Source organism: Physeter macrocephalus, chromosome 7 (genome assembly GCF_002837175.3).
Source record: "Physeter macrocephalus isolate SW-GA chromosome 7, ASM283717v5, whole genome shotgun sequence".
Classification (NCBI taxonomy): domain Eukaryota; kingdom Metazoa; phylum Chordata; class Mammalia; order Artiodactyla; family Physeteridae; genus Physeter; species Physeter macrocephalus.
In genome coordinates this window covers 56,965,828-56,988,538 of record NC_041220.1, presented here as the reverse complement: position 1 = coordinate 56,988,538, position 22,711 = coordinate 56,965,828, and the positions used below count along the sequence as shown (strand labels likewise).

The window sequence follows — 22,711 nt, the reverse complement described above, 5'->3', positions numbered from 1 at the left end:
CCTCCGCGGCCGGAGCCTGTGCCCCGCAACGGGAGAGGCCCCAACGGTGAGAGGCCCGCATACTGAAAAAAAAAAAAAAAAAAAAAAAAAAAAAAGAGGTCCTAGAAGCCAGGCTACGTTATTATCAATTTGTAGGGGGTTTTGAGTAAGAATTTGAGAAGGATTAGAGAGTAGGATTCAGAAGAGGTGGATGCAAGGATTGAGTTTTCAGAGAGGTGAGAATACAGATTGTAACAAGAGAGAAGGCAAAGAGGTTGTGTATACAGGTGCAGATGGATCTGTATGTTTGGGTAAAGGAGTTTTTGATGTTTTCTGTTTCCTTAAATGAAGTAAGAGGCAAACGTATCTGCGAGTGAATTGGCCATAGGGAAAATGTGTAGATTGAAAAGAAAGGTGGTGTGAATTATCTTAATGAGCGACAATGTGAATTTAGTAAGGGATGTGTCCTGGGACTACCAGGAAATGTTAACTGCACATTGAGATCTGTGGTCATGAACTTACACTGTGGTCATGAAGTAACAACCAGACCAGTTACTTGACTTTTCTCCAGCAATGTTAAGCTGCTCTGATTATAGGCATAGAAAAGGCACATAGTTGGATGCAGTCACAATTGAGGTTTTACCAACTGCTTATGATAGAGAATAAAAAGTAGTTAAACAGAGTGATGACAAACAGTGGACCCTTGGAGTCTCAGCTGGGAAAAGAGGCAGGGGGCTGAATGGATAATGAAAAAAAAAGTAGCCTATTCAGTGGATTAGAGGTTGTGATCTTAAAGGATTGTTGCAAAGAATGTACTAGAGTCTAAAGCAGTGGTTCTCATTAGGGGGTAGTTTTGCCCCTAGGAAATATTTGGCGATGTCTGAAGTCCTTTTTTGTTGTCACACTGGGGGATGGATGCTACTGGCATCTTGTGGGTAGATGAGAATCCATGGATACTGTTAAGCATCTTACAGTTCATAGAACAGCCCCCCAAACAAAGAATTATCCAGCCCAAAATGTCCTTAGTGTCAAGTTGAGAAACTCTGATCTAGAGGGACTTTAAACGGTAAGAGGAAGTATTCACGGAATTGGGTTTGAAATAAAGATTTCAGAGATAGTTCAGTTACTGGTAATGACAAAGGTGAGTCAGATGCACATGTGTCTTGAGTCTTTTGGCCTGTATTTTCAGTGTGAGAACAATAGTAATAATATGCCCTACAGTTACCTGTATGATATCCACATATATTGTTTATTCACACAGCAACCTTGAGGTTTGGGTAAAATATGAATAATCAGTTCATTTATCAGATGAAGAATTTGAAGCTTAAAGAAATGTGTATTGTTTGAAGTCATTTATTACATGTGGAGTGATGATTATAACCCAGATTTTTTTGAACTCTTAGTCTACTGTTCTTGCAATACCATAATCAGAATGCTTTTATAATTTAATACCAGAGAATCACCTAACTGTAATGGAAGGGCAGTTGTTGATATGTTATATGCTTTGTGCTTACTTTTACCAAGTTCTTCAAGCAAATTGATAACTTTTAGGGTTCTTTTTCCCTTCTAATTATAAAGCTCAGTCACAAGGATAGAAAAGTGAAGTCTTAACTTTTTCAGTGTTTGTTTCACATACATATTTTTAGATTTCTGCTAAACTTGGAACGAATGTTGAAAGTGTTCTTCAGGCAGTCATCAAAAGAATACCCCCGTATGTATTTTGCTCTTTTTATATTATTTGTTTAACAGTACAAGGTCCATCAATTTGATCTGCTATTTTAGCTTAGTAGCTATGGCAAATGTACTCTTTGCAGTCAGTGAGAATAAATTTTTAATTTATTTTTGGTGACATATAGAAGGCAAATACAGTATAGAAAAATAAAAGAAAAAAGGATGATAGGGATCTCTTAACAATTATTGCAATAGACTTGAATACATTGGTAATTATTGTTTTTTTCTTAATCCTGAACAAATATATTTCATCAGTTTCATAAGTAATTTAAAAACAGTCATTTAAAATGTATTTAAAACTTGAGGTCAAATTAAAACTAATATAGGCATTATACCTTATAGAAAGGTCCTTTTATTTTGGCTGTCAGTTAATCAACCTTTCTCAAGTACTAGAATAAATTAAGCATAATATTTGAGTTAAAAAGGCATTATATTAAGATTTTAATTTATTTATTATTTAATTTTAATTTATTAGTGTTTGTTCTTTACTTATTTTTAATAGTCCTAAAGTGCATCGCAAAAATCCCTTGAGAGCTTTGGTATTTGACTCAACCTTTGACCAGTATAGGGGTGTGATTGCCAATGTAGCATTATTTGATGGAGTGGTTTCCAAAGGAGATAAAATTGTATCTGCACATACTCAAAAGACATATGAAGTTAACGAAGTAGGAGTTCTGAATCCTAATGAGCAGCCAACTCACAAACTGTAAGTAATCTGCATTAGTAATTAAAAGACACTTGTATGTGTTTCTGTCACAGCCTTTCTTAACTTGGTGCGCTTAGAATGATCCCAATTTGGTAACTTAGAAAAAAAACAAAACCTGATTATTGAATGCAACTACATAGTGAATCCTCTTTCAGAAAGAATCTCATGTGTGAGGGACAGTAGGAATTTGATGTATGTTTTTATTCCTTTTGACTAGCAACAACTAATTTTATATTCTGGTTGCCGACTGGGTCCTACCTTGATGTACTTAATGAGACAGTGATAGAGATAGTTCTCTCATCCATATCCATATCCATACTGGGTATCAATTTTTTATTTTTTATTTTTTTAATTTTTTGCGGTACGCGGGCCTCTCACTGTTGTGGCCTCTCCCGTGTGGGGCACAGGCTCCGGACGTGCAGGCTCAGCGGCCATGGCTCACGGGCCCAGCCGCTCCACAGCATGTGGGATCTTCCCGGACCGGGGCACGAACCCGCGTCCTCTGCATCGGCAGGCGGACTCTCAACCACTGCGCCACCAGGGAAGCCCCGGGTATCAATTTTTGACATTTAATTTTTTTGTAATTAGATTTTTCAACATAAAATAGTGAAGAAAATTCTATAATTGTTTTCTCTAGTGTGGAATTCATGGTAAAACTTTGATTAACAAGAATTTATGGAGTGTGAGGTTAGCAAGGTAGTGTACATTATAAAACTGAGTTCTGAGTTCACTTATAAAACAAATATTTATTGAGTGCCTATTCCATCAGTACCCCAGATACTAAGATAGATTACCTTGGGCACATAGTTTTCTAAGGTCTTTGTTTCATCATTTGTCAAATTCAAGATATGAACCAGGTGACTATATAGGTCACACTTGATAGTTTAATGTTGTATGTCTAAAACTGCACTATTTTGTCATTTTTTATGTAACTGAAAGTCATAAAGTCTATTGTAATTTTACTCAAATATTTCTAAAATGTGTCTATATTCTTATTTAAGTATAGTTGATTTACCGTATTGTATTAGTTTCAGGCATACAGCATTATGGTTCAGTATTTTTATAGATTATACATTAAGGGTTATTGCAAGATAATGGCTATAATTCCCTGTGCTATGCAAAGTCTGTCTATATTGTGTCGCATATATATGGACAATTACTACATCTTTAGTAAAGATTTTTGTACCTCATCCTAAATGGAAATTATCATTTAGGAAGTTTGCTTTAAAAAAAAAAAAGCTACAATTCTGAAATCTTGGATTTGCTCTTTTCCTGCAAGAGGCACATCAGACAGATAATCAGATTTGTTGAGAGTTCACATTTTTTTGCTTGGTTAAAATTGTTCTTTTCATTTTTAAAGGACATTTGTAATATAATTCACTAATAAAACAAATATTACAAGGAGTGTTTTATGTTTCTGCATTTCTCAGTTTCACTGTTGTTTAATATGCAGAGGTGGGCAGAGTCATTAAGAAGGTCCCTAGGCTCATTGTATTGCAGAGGTCCTTGGTAATGGATTGTAAGGCATGGGATGTTCCTTTGCTGACGATTCTTAGAGTTGAGAATTGATATGTAGCACTTAGTTTCAGTTTGATGAGGTTTTGTTTGGAAAGTGTGATCATTTCCTAGAAGAGTAGAGCTAATTGTGAGTGTGCACATGAAACATTAAAACAGTAAATATTTCCATATAATAATTTTATTTAGATATGCAGGACAGGTGGGCTATCTGATTGCTGGGATGAAAGATGTCACTGAAGCACAAATAGGAGATACATTATATTTACATAAGCGACCAGTGGAACCCTTGCCTGGGTTTAAATCAGCGAAGCCAATGGTATTTGCAGGTGAGGAGTGCACATATTCAAAGGATAAGGGCCAGTTTACTCTAAATTGAAATAAAAATTATAAGAAATACTCATTTTAAATAGCAGCTAATTCCTGTTAGAATAACAGTTACTCTGTTTTTCTTAATTTTTTTTGTGTGTGGGTGTGCTATTTACATAGCAGTTAATTGCATATGTATGGTGAAACTTTATGTGGGAGATAATTTCCTAAATTTTTTTTAGGACTTCTTAAATATTAACCTTTTAAACAAGCCCTCTGATATATTGGAAGAGCACAGTAATATGAACTTCCTTCTTGTTTCACTGGAGAGTAGGTCATTATATTTGAAATACTTTTCTAATTAGGATGTTTTTATTACTAATTATCCGTGGACATTTACTGAGTGCCTTCCCCTTAGCTGGCCTGTCTTTAATACTGTATTACACTAGTGTAGGCATGGCAGAGAAGAGTGTCACCTCATGTATGCATAACTTCAGAACCTCTTATTTCTGCATTATATTACATACATTTGAAAAAGGAAGACCTGATCGAAGGTCATCTGGTTACTCTGTACTGGGTATCCAGTCCTTGTTTTCTCCCTTTTGTATCTCTCATTGGGAATTATAAATGTTGTTTAACTCTCCCTGCCCCTGTTAAGACAAAGTCAATCATCTAGATTCTGAAGAACTGAAGAGGTGAGGACTTGGGTTTGAGGTGAAAGAGAATCTGATGAATCAGTAGCTCTTGTTTTCATTTCTACCTCTGCTTTTTATCTGCTAATGGAATTTCATTTGTGATTGTGGATGTCTTGCACTTTTGTTTCTTAAAATAAACACAATGTATTTTCCTAATAGGCTTAATTCCCATGGTTCTTTTTTGTTTTCTCTGTATTTTTTGCAAAAGCAAAAACATCACTTTGAGTGTGAATCTAGTGGTAACTTCAAAGTTTATGAAACTCGCAAAATACTTTGAAGCCGATTTAACTTAATATTTATAGTTTTCTTAGCAAACCAGTATTTTGGTCAGCGAAATACAGAAAGTAATTTAAAAGCTAAGCGATTAATTTTGAACTTGGCAGCAGCACATATTAGCTTTTCTAGGCAGCGTTTCACATGTGATAATTAGAAATCATTGTGTCCCCAGGAATGTACCCTGTAGACCAATCTGAATATAATAACCTGAAGAGTGCTATAGAAAAACTGACTCTAAATGATTCCAGTGTGACAGTTCATCGGGATAGTAGCCTTGCTCTAGGTGCTGGCTGGAGGTAAGATTCAGTTATGTTGTAGTGTTCCATTTTTATTGAAAAGTAAAGTTTAAATGGTTTATTGCTCTTTAACATTTCTGAAGATAAGTTAATATTAGTGTAAAATGAACTAAACAATGTCTGCCTGTTTCTCACTGTGGATTCATATTCTGTGGGTAAGTTTTAAAGCTATTTTACCAATGGAAGATTTTCTCTTATTTAATGAATTTATGTTAGCATTTAATTATGATGTGATAGATTGAATGACTCTCTTGATTCCACTCCTCACCCACAAAGTAGCAGTATATTCATCAAAGAAAATACAGCCCATGGGACATAAACATTTTGGAGTTTGGCTTTTTCTCCCCCAGGTTAGGATTTCTTGGACTTTTGCATATGGAAGTTTTCAACCAGCGACTTGAGCAAGAATATAATGCTTCTGTTATTTTGACAACCCCTACTGTTCCATATAAAGCTGTTCTTTCATCAGCAAAATTGATAAAGGTACTGTTGTGAGTCAGCATACAAAGGAAAACTCAATAAATGTATTTGTGTGTGTATGTGTGTGCAGAATACAAGAGAAATATTTTAGTACACCAGTAGCTGAATAGCTATTAAAACTAAATATTTCTTGATTAATAGTAATAAAAGTTGAATAACCTTATGATGGAGAAGTTACTTGAGAACTAATTTATGCAGTATTTTTCTTAACCTGATAAAACCTCCACAATACTAGTCTTTTACTAAGGGTAAAAAGTAGAGTTAGTTCTGAAAATACTGTTCTAAGTTCAGCACAAAGATTAAGAGTATAATTTTGGTCATAAGTAATTCATCTTATGAAAAGTAAAGCATTCTCTCCTACATGGTTGTAGGAAATTTTAGATTTCAAGTTAACAGTAGAGACAATATTGTATTCAATCTAAGTGGCAATCTATTCATTTTAAAAAAATATTAACTTTGGCATCTGTAAATATTTTCCAACAAAATTAACTTGGGAAACTACTTACAGTGCCTTATAAGGGGCAGATTAAAATGTATTTTTCCATCATATTTTTCTAAGTGGTATATACAATGTGTTTAGTAAATGTCAATAACCAGAATATATTAATGATGGTTATTAATGTTAAAGATTACAGTTGGAGAGTTTTTCATCTAAAGTGTGTTAAGATAATATTCTAACCTTTAAGAATTCTTTTGTTCTTATTCCAACACATTCAATAACAGTAAATTCTAATACATATTATAAATAACAAATTTAAAAACATTGTAATTATTAAGATTTCTTTTTAACTATTGGTGATTTTTATTTTTAGGAATACAGAGAAAAGGAAATTACAATCATCAATCCTGCACAATTCCCTGATAAGTCAAAAGTCACAGAATATTTGGAGCCGATTGTTTTGGGCACCATTATCACACCAGATGAATATACTGGAAAAATAATAATGCTTTGCCAGGTATAAATGTAATACTGTTTGATACAAAAGTAAACTTTAGTCTTCTCAAACAGTGGTACCCAGCTTAGGTTTTGAATTGTTTCTCTCGGCAGTGCACATTGAATTTAAGAAAATAAATTTTCATAAAGATCTATATCTTTATATATTTTACCTATTTATACATGTAGATATACATATATATAATTACAGTATTTTGATTTTTAAATAAGAAAATAGAGCCAGAAATTTTGATCATCTGTGTTAGTTTATTGAATTGATATTTTAGCCTAAAGGAAAGGAATTTGATGCCCTTTTAACTTGAGTAGATAAAAGTATAATTTCCTTTCGCCTTTTTGAGTATTTGAAATTGAGTATCATTTGAAAGATAAGTATAATACTTTAGAGACCTTTGTTTGGAAGGTATTCCTCAGTTTGCTTTAGTTCTTGCCACATTGTAATAAATGATTTAATCCACAAATTTGATATAAGCATAGTCCTTAAAAAGTACATATTTGAAATATTCTGACATATATTGAAAATAACTCTCAAATGATGACTAGTGGACTTGAATTTTAATTGTCTTGTCACAAAAAAATTTAACTTTAGTCACTTAATTTCTCTGGGCCTAAATTTATTTTATTTGTAAAATAAGAAATTAGAACTTTGACTTTATCTGTAGCTAATTTGATTTATTGTTAAATGAAATACTGTATAATTAAAAAAGACAAAGTAGTTTGATAAAAAGGATTAAAAGCTTTGGTAGCAAATATATTGTAATTGAGATACAAAATGGTTCTTCCTGTATTATAAATATTGATCAGATGTTTTTACTAGATCATTAAAAAAATATTCCTTCATTTTGCCCACTCTTTAAAGTTGATAATTGACATCTTTCTATATTCATTAAATAAACCATTATTTGAATAGGTTATCATTCAATACATTTTTTATTCCCTTTTCAGGCTCGAAGAGCAGTTCAGAAGAATATGATGTATATTGATCAAAATAGAATAATGCTTAAATATCTCTTCCCTTTGAATGAAATTGTGGTGGATTTTTATGATTCTTTGAAATCTCTGTCTTCTGGATATGCTAGGTAAAAATTTAATGAGAAACTCTGATACTTGGACAATTTTTTTTGAAATACTGACCAGCAAGTGTTTACTAATACTCCACTTATTTAATCTCAGTGATCTTGAAGATGGTTGAGAATCACACTGTAAGGTTAGAAAAGCTTGGAGCAACTTTATAGGTGTTACAGAGTACTTGTAATTTGCTTAATGGAAGAGTGAATTTCTTTGATTCATCAAACTATTACTCCTCTCTTAATGGCAAAAATTTTAGTGCCCTGTTCATGAGAGGAGTTGTACTCCTGTATGTCGATTAAAAATTATAATAATTTGAAAAAGCTACTATGACCTCAGTGACACTTTTAAAATGTATTTGTATGTTATGTAATCCTAGGAGCATCTGTGTACATTTGGAAAATAGAAGTACATATTTAGTCTGTAAAAAATGCTAGGTGTGCCCCTGTATTTGTGAACACTTCAATAACTTGGTCTTCTCAGGAATAAGTGGTCTGTATCATGAAAACCATTATCTTATCCCATAAAAGTACATGGAGGAACAGCCTGGTAAAACTGAAGGAAGAGTATAGCATTGTGGGAGTATTTTTTGTTAAGGCAAATAACTCTAGGTGCCCTTAGTGTCCTAAAAGCCTACGTTACTGGATAGCATATACTAGGATATAAAGGAAATGTAAAAGATAATGGGGAAGTTGATGGAAAAGTGAATGTTCACATCTGTAAAACATGCATGAATGTGCATTCATACTTAAAATTAACATTCAAAGAAAAATCCCAGCATTTTGAAGAACATGCTACAGTGACCTGGAAGTTTATTTTGTGAAATGAGCTTTTCAGTGAAGAGAGTCAGCATAACTCATGATGCAAAGGAATGTTCTTTGTTTATTTGTATTGAGAATTTATTTTTTCTAATACGTCACCGAATTTTTTTCCTATGTCTTCTTTCAGACAAGAGCTTGAGCAAATAAGTAGCAATGTAATTTAAAATAAACTGAATTGAGGCAGCAAGTTGTTAAACAATTACTATAATTAAAAGAATGATTACTAAGTGTTTATAACACTTTTAACAAAAGTCTAAATTCTAGTTTGCATTTGGGTACCACTTTCTGAGTTAAGTGGTCTTAAAAATCTTTTAGCTTGGAAAATTAAATATATTTCACATTAAGTGAGAGAACATGGTTTATTTTGAACTATGTAAAAATAATTTCAGCTTCCAAAATTAAGGTAATTCTTATGTTCAAAAATGCATGTGGATAATTTTTCATATTCTAAAAAATTGAAATTCTAAGACTTTGGAGCATAGAAAATTATAAAGCTACAAACAAGGTGGAAAGTCTAGGGACTAAGTCTATGTCTTATCTCCTCTTATTCTGCATAGTACTTAACATGGTACCTTTATATAGTATATGATTAATGATGTTTGTTGAAAAAAAGAAAGGATTTTGGCAACACTTTATACAGTAATCAGGTTTTAGAGAGTATTAGTGTCACGTAGTGACCTTCCTGCTGAAAACCTTTCGAAGCCAAACATTTGCAACTCTAGGCACCGTTTTGTTTTAAAATTAAGGCAGGAGGAATACACATGTTCTCGTCCATAACTGCAAAGACATGAAAGCATAATTGAAATTTTCTTTCTCAGAAGACATCAGTTTTGTAAGTTAAACCTGTTGTGATTAGCACTTTAAGCTTTGACCATATCGTTAATAGAAATAGTTGACACTAAATGCTTATTGTGCTCAGCTAGGCTCTATTCTTAACACTTTTTATGTACTAGGCTGTTCAAGTGCTTTACATGTATTAACTCATTTCATTCTCAAAAAAGCCCTGTGAAGGTTCACACTGAAGAGCCATATATGAAGTCCAGAAGTCTCATTTATTAATGGCTGCTTAGCACTGTCATAGCATTTATTTAACTGGTAATAGAAAACTAAAAAGAAACCCAACTCATGAGTCTGAGAATGACTCACTAGAATATACTGTTGTCTACAGCCAGCCAGCTGCTAGGAGGGAACATTGGGTAGGTGACATTTTCTTTCAGTGATCCATTTTCCTAGCCTGGCTTCACAGTTTTTTCCCCTTCCTTCAGTACAGCACGTTCCCCTTGATTTTTGTACCTAATTTCATAAATGTAAAAAGATGAGGAAGTTTGTTCCTTACTGTGGTCATGTAGATCCATTCATCTGAAATTTATATGTAACATTTTGTTTGAAAGTTAGATCTTTTGGGAAGGATATGGCAGGAGGTAGAAAAAAGATATGTTGAAAAGAAAAAAAAAATGTAATCTCTTGGGACATATAGTATTTATCTATCACTTGGACATTTTTCCTTGTTAGTTTTGACTATGAAGATGCAGGCTACCAGACTGCAGAACTTGTAAAACTGGATATTCTACTGAATGGAAATATTGTAGAAGAGCTAGTAACTGTTGTACACAAGTAAGTTGAATAGAAACTAATCACAGAATGTGAAAGTACCCACTTTTTGATATGTTTTCATTTAATTATTGGTTGCTCATTTTTATTTGACAGCTACATTTTGAAAACTTAAAGGTAATTAAATTTCCATGTACTAGTTTTTCCTTCCATTCTTTTTCCTTGCTTCTCTTTCCAAACTGTTAAAAGGAGAACAGAATTACAATAGCCAAAAATAGTAGTGTCATGGAAAGAAATGTTTCCCTTACCACATGAGACAAAGTAAAAGAAAATGTTTTTTTTGTTTGTTTGGTTTTTTTGCGGTACGCGGGCCTCTCACTGCTGTGGCCCCTCCCGCCGCGGAGCACAGGCTCCGGACGCGCAGGCCCAGCAGCCATGGCCCACGGGACCAGCCGCTCCGCGGCACGTGGGATCTTCCCGGACTGGGTCACGAACCCGCGTCCCCTGCATCGGCAGGCGGACTCCCAACCACTGCGCCACCAGGGAAGCCCGAAAATGTTTTTTAAACTATGATAAATTTAGAATTGAGAACAAAAAGTTTTTTATTTTCATTAAAACTTTTATAATAATGAAAAATGAAATCCCCTGTGTGTTCAAGAAATAGTGGATTGGTTAAAATAAATTATGGGGCACCCATATAATAATCTATTAAGCCATTAAAATTAAATTGTAGAGTAATATTTGGCGATGTAAAAAATGTCTATTAAGTAAAAAAGGGTAGAATATATCATAAACACTATGATCCAAACTGTAAAAAACAAATATAAATATGTATGCAGAAAAATAACTACAAGGATGGATATATGTTTAACAAACATTCTAGAATGTTTTACAGTGGTATTCTATGGGTGAGGGAAGCCCATCAAGGATGGTTTTTATTCTCCTGTATGTTTTGCTAGATTTTCTGTAATAGATTGTTAGTTTTGCAATCAGAAAGGTCATATATGATTCAGAGATTAAGTGATGCTTATGTTAAACAAGTTCCATTTGTATCTCCTTAATAGCCTTTACATTGACTATGCATATTAACTGGAAAGCTACTTTAAATATTCTTATTGAAGATATGTGAATAACTGCATTTTTTCTATCTCAGAGACAAAGCATACGCTGCTGGCAAAGCCATATGTGAACGTCTGAAGGATTCTCTTCCTAGGCAGCTGTTTGAGATAGCAATTCAAGCTGCTCTTGGAAGCAAAATCATTGCAAGAGAAACGTGAGTTGAAATGCATTTTTCAACCAACCCTGGTTGGTTTTAGCAGTGATATACACAGAAAATGAAAGAATATTAAAAAACTTAACATTGTCCTAAACTTTATTCCTACTTACAGAAACATTAATCTCTTAATTCTACTAAAGTGATAACTGTTACTTTGAATTACTTATATGACACTTTTGGGTGATAATTATGTAGTTATTAGTATATATGCTGCAAGGAGTTTTATTTCCATTTATTTTATTCAGTGACCCCACTGAATTTCATGGTTAATGAATTTCTGTAAAGTTTTTATGGTTTTATCCCTTTAAGTAGATTATAAACTAATAGGAACTGGAATTAAAAAGGTTTTGGAGGTAATTCTTCCAAAAGACAAAACTAAATTATGATTTTTACTTGAAGCATTTAATATCACTTCCTCGGAGCTAGTCAGGTTGTAAATTGTAAAGGTGAGAGAGGAATGCTGGTATCATGTTAGGCTTCAGGGGTTTGCAGTAGTCTTGGGATAAATTGTAAGCCTGTATTTGCAGTGAATTTCATTTCCTAACACCATTTTGCTTTAGTTATTTTGTGTTTCATAACTGCCCAGAGATTAGGCAGAGTGAAATTTATTTATAATAAGGGAACATCCAGGAAAATGCAATTTAAAAGTTAGCAAATAATCATTCAAACATAAATGTGCTGAGGTAGAGAATACCTTAAAGAAAAAGAAGACTTTTATATCTTCTTATGGAATACAAAAAAGTGGAGCTATTTTTAAATTTTGATCCTCCAAATTTCTCAGATACATTATAGAAATAGATTATTGTTGCTTAAATGACTATATTAAAATTATTTTGTTTTCCCTGAAATGTGTTTTATAAAATATATTGTTCTTTATATTCCTAGTCACTCTTGACCCACATTCGGTAGAGTTAGTAATGAGATAATAACCATTTTAGGTTTTTTGGTAGTGGTAGTAGTAGTAGTATTTTTAGGTTGAGCTGGAAATGACCTTTTATAATTGTTGTAATCAAGCTCACACCATGCTTAAATTTGACCTCTTCAAGACTGCCCACAAGCCTTGAACTTTTTGTATTCTTAACAAAGTTTGTGTTGATATTCATGTTGAATTAATTTTCTATTTTATTCCAAATATATGAAAATAAATACAAGAGCATTTAAGCTATCTAATTATTTGCTTATGGCAATTTTATATAGGCATGACCTGATGTTAATATCTTTACTAAAGGGGAGACTGATTTTGAAAATAAGTACTTTTAAATAGTATAAGTTATGTACTTATACAAAACTTTCTCGTTTACAGTGTGAAAGCCTATAGGAAAAATGTTTTGGCAAAATGCGTACGTATCTACATGTTCTATTTTGTAATATATTTATTTTATAAGTTTAGAATCAGAGGGGGTATAAATACATTGGTTTCCATTGTTGGTTTTTATAATACCCTTTATCTCATCTCCACGTTTTCTTTTTAAATAGGTAAACTTCATCTTGACTTTAATAATAGCATACTCATTTTGATCACATTTTCCCATCTTTTAAAAATTTTCCTTATGTGCAACTATCTAAGAACATTTTTATAACAGTTATGATCAGGATAATGTTTTATTGTTTTAATTTATAAGGACAGATTTTGAAGACAATAACTATGTCTTACAATGGGAGTTGAAACTGAAATTGAAACCCATCTCTCCTGCATTACTTTGCCAAGTTTGCTATTTCATCTATTAAAAAAAAAAGATTAAAGTTATTATGAGAATTAAATGATAAATGCTTTTTCTAAATCCTTAGCATAGGGACTGACACATTTAAGCCTATGTGAGTCTCTGTATTAGACTACAGCTATATAATCTAAAATTTCAAGCCCTTGAATCAGTAAGGAGATGGATAACTTTTCCTTGACATGCATAATGTTGTACTGGGTTTCCTTGAGGATCTTCATCTCCTTCCAAAAACAAATAAATAAAGCCTTTATCATTCTTTTGAGAAGACAGTAAAATTAGGATCTGCTTGGAGGTAACTTTGGAAGTTACCCTTAGGCAGACACTTTGCAGGTGTCTACTTCATGGATAATAATTGTAAAGTTTTTGTAATTGTATTGATGTCTCTAGGTAATTGTAGGATTATTTTTCTGTGGAGTGATTTGGACTTGTAGTTTTTAAAAATGTTTTTCAGTATGGTGGTGATATTACCCGAAAAATGAAACTTTTGAAGAGACAAACAGAAGGAAAGAAAAAACTAAGGAAAGTTGGCAACGTTGAAGTTCCAAAAGATGCTTTTATAAAAGTTTTGAAAACACAGATCTGATAAATAATTGGTGGGAAAATATAAGGAATTTTCATAAATTAAAAATTGTGTATCTTTTAATTTTTCTTCATAATTTATAATATGTTGAACACAACAGAATGAAAATTATAAAATTTGCTTGTTACTTTCCAGGTTTTGTTTTAAATAACCTCTTGGCTTTTCTTTGAAAGAGAGTCATGGGTGGATAAGAGCATAGATTCTGAAGCCATATTGCCTGGTTTCAAATTTCTGTTCCACCACTCACTAGGCAAAGTGACGTTGGCCAAATTACCCTCTCTTTGTCTATTTACTCTTTAGTAAAATCAGGATTATACTATTACTTACCTCCATAGGTTGTGAACATTAAATGAAATATGTTTAAACTATTCAGAAGACTGCATGACACCTAGTCAGTGCTCAGTGAATCTTAATTTTTCAAGCATATTCCTTACTCACACTAAAAGGCCCCGTACTTGAGTCTATCTAGTTTCAAGCCCAAGATAAAATATTTTCATAATCACCTTAAGTATCAACTTGTTAGATGGATATATTTAGATATATATGAATCTGTTAAATATTCAAATATCATAGCATCTAGACATGTGCTCTAGTTTTTCATAAAATTTTTACAGATGTTACTTTGAAACTAGACAGTTTACATATGCATATAAATTAAAATGATAGGGGCTGTCTTATTCTGAGAATTAAAATGCATTTGTGCAAAGTGATAGATGTTTGATATTAGCAGCAGCTGTTACTAATGACAGTTTAATAATTATTGCCCAGATTTCATAATTGAGGAGACTGAGTAAATAACTTACTTAAGGTCACATAGCCAGTAAACGGTTGTCTTACTTTCAAAGCATGTCTACTCAGTCAATAAACAAACCAGAGGGCAGATTGTATTACAGTAAGATAAAATAATTTAGCCATTGATTTTTGTCCTTTACTTTGAATGAATTGAATGAGGTTAATGTATTCTAGGGATAAGACTATCAGTGATAAATTTTATACAAGGTTGTTAATGAGATAATTATAAATTCAGATAGCGGGGATTTACCTAAAATTGTGTATGGAGGTTAAATAACCTGTGGCTTAGTCCTAGTTACATAAATTAATCAACTGTCTTCCCTAGTTCTTCTAGCTCTGGTAGAACAGATGAATTATGAGATCTCATTACCAAAGTATCAATATTTTAGAAAATGGCAGTATTTTTGAAACTAGAAAAGCATTTTAATGTAATTTCTAAGACAAGATGTTCTACCATTATTGCCAGGGGAAAGTTACAAATTGGTACCTGGCACATAGTATGTACGGTGTGTCTACTATTTAGTATTTGTGTCTTATTAGTATGCTTACAGTTTGGATACTTTTTTTTCCCCTTTAACCTCTTTTTTTTAATTTAATTTTTTTAACATCTTTATTGGAGTATAATTGCTTTACAGTGGTGTGTTAGTTTCTGCTTTACCACAAAGTGAATTAGTTATACATATGTTCCCATATCTCTTCCCTCTTGCATTTTACTTGTAGTAATAGTAGTACAAAAAGTATTTTCCAGATTTTTTAGCATACTCTTAAGTTGTCTCCCCTGGTCACTCTACTAAACATGATTGAGAGTTGTGTATCTCCCAGAGGGCCTTATATTACTAAGATTTTTGTGTATGTTAAAATAACATAAACTATTAGTATTAGAATAGCCACCATTTATTGAGTTTAATATGTGACAGCCACTGTGCTGAGCTCTACAGACAATTCCCTCATTCAAACTACATGGCAATGGAGGTATAGGCACCATTACCATCCCATTTCACAGGGGAAGAAGCTCAGACTTATGTATCAGTATTGTCCAACAACATCACAGTTCTTGACAGCTGGGATTCAAACAGTGGTTTCTTTCTCCAAACCCCAGTTCTTAGCTACCATGCTTTATTGCCTCTTGTGGAAATATCTTCAATAGACTTAGTTTTTTGCTTAACAGCAGCTTAGCTCCTGAGTTAGGGAGTTAAAGTGGCAGGAAAGCAGTTTGCTGTGGACCTTGAGTATATGGACTTCGAACTTAAAGGGCAGTGATGGAAAGGAGATTTTAGACTCTGTTTCAGCTAGCATTTAAAGCACAGAAATAACAGCTGAACCGTGCACCAATCTTTAGCTTTTTCACTAAACTATATGACCTTCTAACGTAGTTTGCACTAACCAATACTTTATTACCAAGTGTGGGACTGGGAGATAATACTGATTTCACTTACTGTTCAAAAACCATTTATAATACTTAAGGCTATTACAATTCATTATCTAGAATTAAAGCAGCATGTTTTATCCTAACAGTCCTATTTATTTTTAAATTTGCTATTTAAATGTTTTAAGGAACTTAACTGTAAATACATTTCAATCACGTAGGCAATTAAGCAGGTATGTAAGTGATGCTTCTACTAGGTGGACTTATAAAAAGCAAAATATGCAGAGAAAGGGAAGCATATTTTACTCGCCAAGGAGCAGAACTAAGAATTATAGGCAGAGACATTGTCTTTTAATTTAAATCTAACTGCATAATGACAACAAATAAAAAGTAAACACAAGCTCATAGCTACTGTTAATTGTTAGAATCTTTCAGATGTATGTGTTCAATTTCACTGTTGGAAATAAAATTTAGATAACTTACAATTGTTTATTATAAGCTTTATTTGAGTTAAAGATAGAAAACAATATACTTTTATTTGCAATTTAATAATGCAAGTTGTTATGGCAATCTAAAATAGTTTACAGTAATTTTATATTATACTTCATCCTTTTAGACATTATATATATGTAAGGAATAAAGCTAACTATTTATGAAGTTTAATGATAATCAGAAAATTTTCTTCAAAAAAATTTCCTTAAGTGTGTTGCTAGGTATAAAGCTCCTAATTGCCAAAAATACTTAAATTAAGTGCATGAACCCAAGTCATTAAATAAAAATAAGAGCACATTTGTTTAAAAAAGTGCTACAGAAGGTGGTGCACAAAAAACATGCACTTACACATACTTTCCAAAAGGACGTAAACTGTACTTTTAGGCACTGCAGTCTCTTCAAATTTTCTGTACCAACAATATATAGCAGGACTTTTGATGTCCAGATGCTACTGCAGGAAGATGACTAAGGCAACCACGTGCAGAAAGCTTGTGCAGAGAGACTATAAAGATAGCATTCCGGAAGTAAAGGCTTGCAATGATAGTGGTTTGATACCTGAAAGGCTTGGAGTGTCTTCCTGTGATTAAAAAATTAAAATCTAATAATGCCACTGGAGTCATATAAATGGTACTTTATGTACAGAACTTTCACCTTTAAAATGACTTAAAATTTGTAAACAGGCAGACATTTCATTTCTGTGGTATGTTATAGAGTGACTGTGGCTTCTGTAACAACTAGCTGGTCAATTGTGAGAGCCAATTACATCTAAACCCTAGTATAAAATGGACACATTGTAAATATGGAATGTTTAACATATAGATATTAGACTTCAAAAATGATAATATTCAAAAATTCCCCAAGTTTTATCATATTGCATAGCTGAAAATTCATCTATGTATAAAAGTGTTCTGTTCATTCAAGCAGAATTTTGATCCAGTCTCCTTCAATTTGCTTCTTTCATACTGTACAGTGGATCCACAAGTTTATTGTGCACATGCATTAAACCTTAAAGAAGAAAAGCACAGTTCTAGTTGTATTTCTGATTTTGAACTATATCTCATTTAGAAAACAAAAGATTTAATATTAAAATACAAGTATACTGGCTCCCATCTAATACAAAGTTAAATTTATTGGAAAAATGCAAATAGAAATGTTTCAGAATGTTTAGTTTTAACTACCTAGCAAATATCAATTTAGTTATTTATGAAACCATGGATCTGGAATGGGTACAGTTTCTTTGTGAGTAACCAGAAGTAGGGGCAGTTCTTGTCTTTAGAACTTCCTTCAGTATGACAAAATAACAAATTTGAATACTTATTACATCTAAAAGTCTGTTGAGTTTGACCCTCTGCCAGTTAATCTAACAGACTCCCAACAAGGGGCTCAGAACTGTTGTTACATTAGTTCTCTAATATATTACCCTATCCATTCATCTGGCAAATTATTTTCCACTATTTTGACATGTGTATTTACAACGGGTTGATTACAAGCCACACAGAGAGGTTTAATAAAATAAGATAACCTAAATATCAATTTCCAAGTACATTTAAATTTCATCTTATAGTTGGTATGCCTCTAAACTTCTTAATTTTATTAAAGCTTCTTGGGAAATATATTCCAGTTACTCATGTCTTAATGCACATGTATCGTATTTCTTTGGGGAAATAAATTGTCCCAATTAATGAACTAAAGATTTTATATTGTGCAGGTTAAAGAAATCAGTTAAATTTACCAGGTTAAGAACATGGAGGCTGGGGAAAGGGACTCACAATGTGGTTTTCTTAGGAAATGGGATTACTGGATCCAGGAGACAGGGTACTTGTTAGTAAGGTGTTCTTTGTCAGAAAGGCTGCAAAAGCACTCTAAAATCCAAACTGTGAAGACCCACTTTTAAGAGATAAGCAAAGGGACATGCAAAGAACACTTAAGTATACATGTAGTAGGAGAAAAACCAGGAGTGGAACAGTCTTACAAGGAGGAGAGAGAAATATTCACTCGTGAAATTGAAAGAGAGAATGCTAATTAACTCAACAGCTCACTTCAGTGTCTAATCAGCACCTCAAACTTGTTAACAACATCCAGACCCATTTTCCCCTTCTAAACCACTTCTTTAAAAATATTGGTATATGGTGTTACCCTCTGATGAGCTGCTAAAGCCAGACAACTGAAATTCACTGTTGATTTTTTTCTCTTTCCTTTTTATATTCAGCAGCAAGACTGGTGGCCACTACTTTCAAAATACTGATTGATATATCCCAAATTAGCTACATTTCTTCATCTCCACAGCTACTGCCCTTAGTTGAAGCCACTTTCATCTCTAATCTGATTACAAACTCAGCACCCTACTTTGATCACTTCCCGTTGTCCAATTTTTCTAAAAACAGAAGCTAGATTATACCATTTCCCAACTTAAAATTCTCCAGTTGCTCTGGTCACTTAGAATATAATTTAGATTTTATTCTGTTGTCTTCGTTTATCCTTCTGATCTCATGTCCTCCCCACTCTCCCCCGTTTGTGTTACACTCAACCCTGGCTTTGTTGCTATTACCTCAGAAAGGCTAAGCTTGGTTACAATACAGGGTCCTTATATTTGCTGTCTTGTTCAGCCTGGAATGCTCTTCTCCCTGAGCAAAGCATGATTATCTGTCTCCTTTTGGCTTTTGGGTCTCAGCCCAAATGTCACCTTATAATGAATTACTATTTCACTTTCTTTAGAGCAATTTTCACTCTTAGAAAATGTTTTTCCTACCATGTCTCCAACTAGAATCTGAGGTCCAGGACCTTAAATTTACTGCTCTAAGTCCTGAGTCTATAAAGGTCATGATACATGTTGGAAGCTCAAGAAACATTTACTTTAAAAAATCTGTGAAGATTCAGTGAGATGGTCTCTGGAAGCTTTTTTTTAATTTAAAATGAATCTAGAACATATATTGTTCAAAAGGAGGCAGGAGAAAAGGAGGGAGCAGAGACCAAGATTCTGTAGTTCAAGGTCCTGAAGACAGAAAAGTATCAAGGGCACTGGCAGAATGGCTAGACATGAAAGGAAAGGATGCTTAACGATTAGGATAAATTTAAAATCTTGGAGGTAGGACTGTGGAGGGAGTGAAGTTAAGCCTTCCATGCAGCTGGAGGGACAGAAGGGTCAAAAGGTTAAAATAAGTAATGGGAAGAGTTTGAAGAAAGCAAAACAAGGAGCACAGCTAACCCAGGAAATGAAAGAATTATGTATAAAAAGTACCAAACTAAGCGTAAAGGCACTTGATCGGTTCTGCCTCCACCTCAGGTATATGGCAGCCATTTATCCACCTGGCCTTATTTATAAAATGGAGTAACCTCAGCTCAAAAATTCAAAAAAGAAAGCAGTATACTCAACATAGTGCATAAAAGTCTTATAATGATGTTTGATAATGTAATCTCTGATACTTGAATGTTTCTATAGTGACAGTTCCATAAAGTTATATAACCCTCCCTTCCATGCTTACCAGTGCAGACAAAAAGCCTGTGATAAAAATCCATGAGTATGTGGACAAACCAACAAATACTTCATTCATTAGACTGTTTTATGCAAACTATCTCGAAGGCTGGATTTGAAGCACACTGATTTATTGGCATTTGTTCTTTGCTCAAAAAATGTTAATACATAAGAATATTTTTCTCAGGGCTAATAACCCCTCCCCCCCAATACCCTTTTGAAAGGCCACTGATATGCAAGCCCTCATTTGCCTTTTCACTCTTAATTTTGTTTTTAAAGTATAAGCTAGGCCCATTTTATCGGTATACTTTGTTCTCTATTAAGAGGAACTTTTTCTGCGACTGTGTTAGCTCATCCTTACACCTGTGCTGTTGATTATGGCATTCTCTTCAAATCTAAGTGTTACCATCTTCTACAGCTCTCAGTCCCATCAGCTCAATTCAAGTTTTCATCAACTACTATTTAACTATAAAAATCTCTCCCTTAACATCCCTTGGACTTCACAGTGATTTACATAATTTAGCACTTAAACTGAAATGGTATCAATGTCATGTGTCATCTATCTACCTCACAGTGATTTACATAATTTAGCACTTAAACTGAAATGGTATCAATGTCATGTGTCATCTATCTACCTGCCCAACTACCTAGAATTTACCAAGTGTCTCCAGTGTACTAGGTAGGTAGTACCCTTGGAGATGCTGAACTATTGCAATGAACCAAAACTAAAGTCCCTACCTTCATGGAGCTACATTTTATTTTCTCAAATCACTTAGCCAGTTTTATGAAGAATGCCAACTACTTTCAGGCAGGGATAACTTGTACTTCTTTCAGGTATAACAACACATGAGACAATGTACTTGAAGGCACTGTAACCCATGTTTCTTGGCTGATGACACTAACTGGAAAATATAGTTTACATTTACCAAAAATAAACATTAAAGGGTAATTTTTTTATACTGTAAAAGATATCTGCTAATGAAAAATATTTACCAGATGATTATCTCTAAATAGAACCAATCTTATTTAAAACAATATTTAACTGAAAAGTTTAACAACCAGTATGTAAAAAGCAGCAAAATGGAGATTGGACAGACCCAAGAGAGGGGACAACAAAGAAATGGTAATCTCAGCCATGTGGTTTAGAAGATACACCTCTTCCAGTGTATCAGCTCTTTGAGGATCATTCTACTTGATATAATTCATCTATCATTCACTTAAAGCTTTGATCATGGAAAGAATACATTAGAGCTTAAAAACACACAACTTAAAACATCAGGATAAACATTAAAAATCCAACTCCTTTGTAAAGTTTTTTTAAAACTGAACACTGGCTGTAACTTGTACATAACATAAAGCTAGTTACAAACTAAAAATAATTTTGGAAATTTTAGTACTTTCTGAATAATCAAGAGTTTACTATGACTAAAGGTAAAAACTGACAATGTTCTACCAAGAATGTGATAAAAATAAATAATTGCTACTTAAATCATAAACAGAAGTAAATTCTAATGAGTACTGATAAAAATGCATAGACTTTCTGATGTTGCTTGAAGAAGAAAAGTTAAATATAATAGATTTTATAGTTTGGTTCAATGTGAATTCATTCAACCTCTATCAAGCTATTGGAGTAGGGCCTAAAAAGGATAAAACAAAACAAAACAAAATGTTCACCATGATGATGATGTCTTGAAAATATATTATCTTAGGACATAAAACATAGGTTTTATTTTTTAAAAACCAAAAAACTAGAATAAAACAAATTATTAAAATGTTTTCCTGTGATTTACTTACATCTTTCAAAAGATATATACTGAAATAAACTTCCATATGCTAATGATTTTTATTGTTTTAGATGTAGTTAACCTAGACTTCAATAGCTAAATAATTAGAATCCTTTAAGATTCCTGTTGACACTTTTAAAGGGATGGCAGAAGAAACAGTAGTGATGTGAATGGTATTTGAAGAATTACAGGTTATAACTAAGGGATTCATTTCCTCCAGTATACCTTGCAGTGATATAATAATGAGGATATGGCAAATACATAAAACTACATTTATAACGTATAAATTTATGAAGTCATTCTACCTAATATCAAAATACCTTACTGTAAAATGAGGTCTATATTTAGCCCACAACAATATCACAAATCCATTTTTCTCCATATTGAAGGAGGCATCCTGACAGAGCCTGATGTCCTTAATCTCTTCAGAAATATATACAGCTCCACTGGAAAATAATTTCTAAGTGACTTTAACATCCCCACTAAACCTGTTACTTCATCTATAAATGGGATTATAAGAGTACCCATGTCATAGAATTGTGAGATTTAAGTAAATCAGTAAGTATAATATGCTTAGAATAGCACCTGGTCATATAACTACTGGCTATTATTATTAAATGTTTACTTCACTAAAATGTAAAAATTTTCTGATAAAAACCAAACTGACAAAAATCAGACAAGTATAGGGGTTTATCTGGGGATTACTGGTGCTAGAAAATGACAATGTTAAATGAATCTCCTCAAAACTGTTATTAAAATATGTGGATAATGAAGATTCCTTCTATTAACTTTTTCAAGGAATCTAATATTTGTGATGAAACCTGGACTACATGGAAATATATGGGTAAA

At 33.0% G+C, this 22,711-nt stretch overlaps 2 protein-coding genes across 13 annotated transcripts in view; one reads left to right on the top strand and one right to left on the bottom strand.

The window, feature by feature from the left end:
• GUF1 (GTP binding elongation factor GUF1) overlaps positions 1–22,711 on the top strand; it is a 41,769-nt gene that overhangs the window by 8,233 nt on the left and 10,825 nt on the right. For 4 of the 5 annotated variants that reach the window (XM_055086003.1, XM_028491866.2, XM_007117303.4 and 1 more), the window contains 11 exons: positions 1,626–1,690; positions 2,213–2,416; positions 4,121–4,260; positions 5,384–5,507; positions 5,858–5,990; positions 6,800–6,943; positions 7,885–8,018; positions 10,341–10,442; positions 11,533–11,652; positions 12,959–12,995; positions 13,828–14,004. In XM_055086003.1, the coding sequence (XP_054941978.1) occupies positions 1,626–1,690; positions 2,213–2,416; positions 4,121–4,260; positions 5,384–5,507; positions 5,858–5,990; positions 6,800–6,943; positions 7,885–8,018; positions 10,341–10,442; positions 11,533–11,652; positions 12,959–12,995; positions 13,828–13,959 (1,335 nt within the window). In that variant the 3' untranslated portion in view covers positions 13,960–14,004. Of the gene's footprint in view, positions 1–1,625; positions 1,691–2,212; positions 2,417–4,120; positions 4,261–5,383; positions 5,508–5,857; positions 5,991–6,799; positions 6,944–7,884; positions 8,019–10,340; positions 10,443–11,532; positions 11,653–12,958; positions 12,996–13,827; positions 14,005–22,711 lie in introns of those variants that run through there. The other variant, XM_028491867.2, reaches the window with a different exon arrangement.
• Positions 16,600–22,711, bottom strand: part of GNPDA2 (glucosamine-6-phosphate deaminase 2) — a 28,492-nt gene continuing 22,380 nt past the window's right edge. For all 8 annotated transcript variants that reach the window (XM_028491868.2, XM_028491869.2, XM_024131950.3 and 5 more), the window contains one exon: positions 16,600–17,611. In XM_028491868.2, coding sequence (XP_028347669.1) covers positions 17,550–17,611 — 62 coding nt within the window. In that variant the 3' untranslated portion in view covers positions 16,600–17,549. The remainder of the gene's footprint in view (positions 17,612–22,711) is intronic.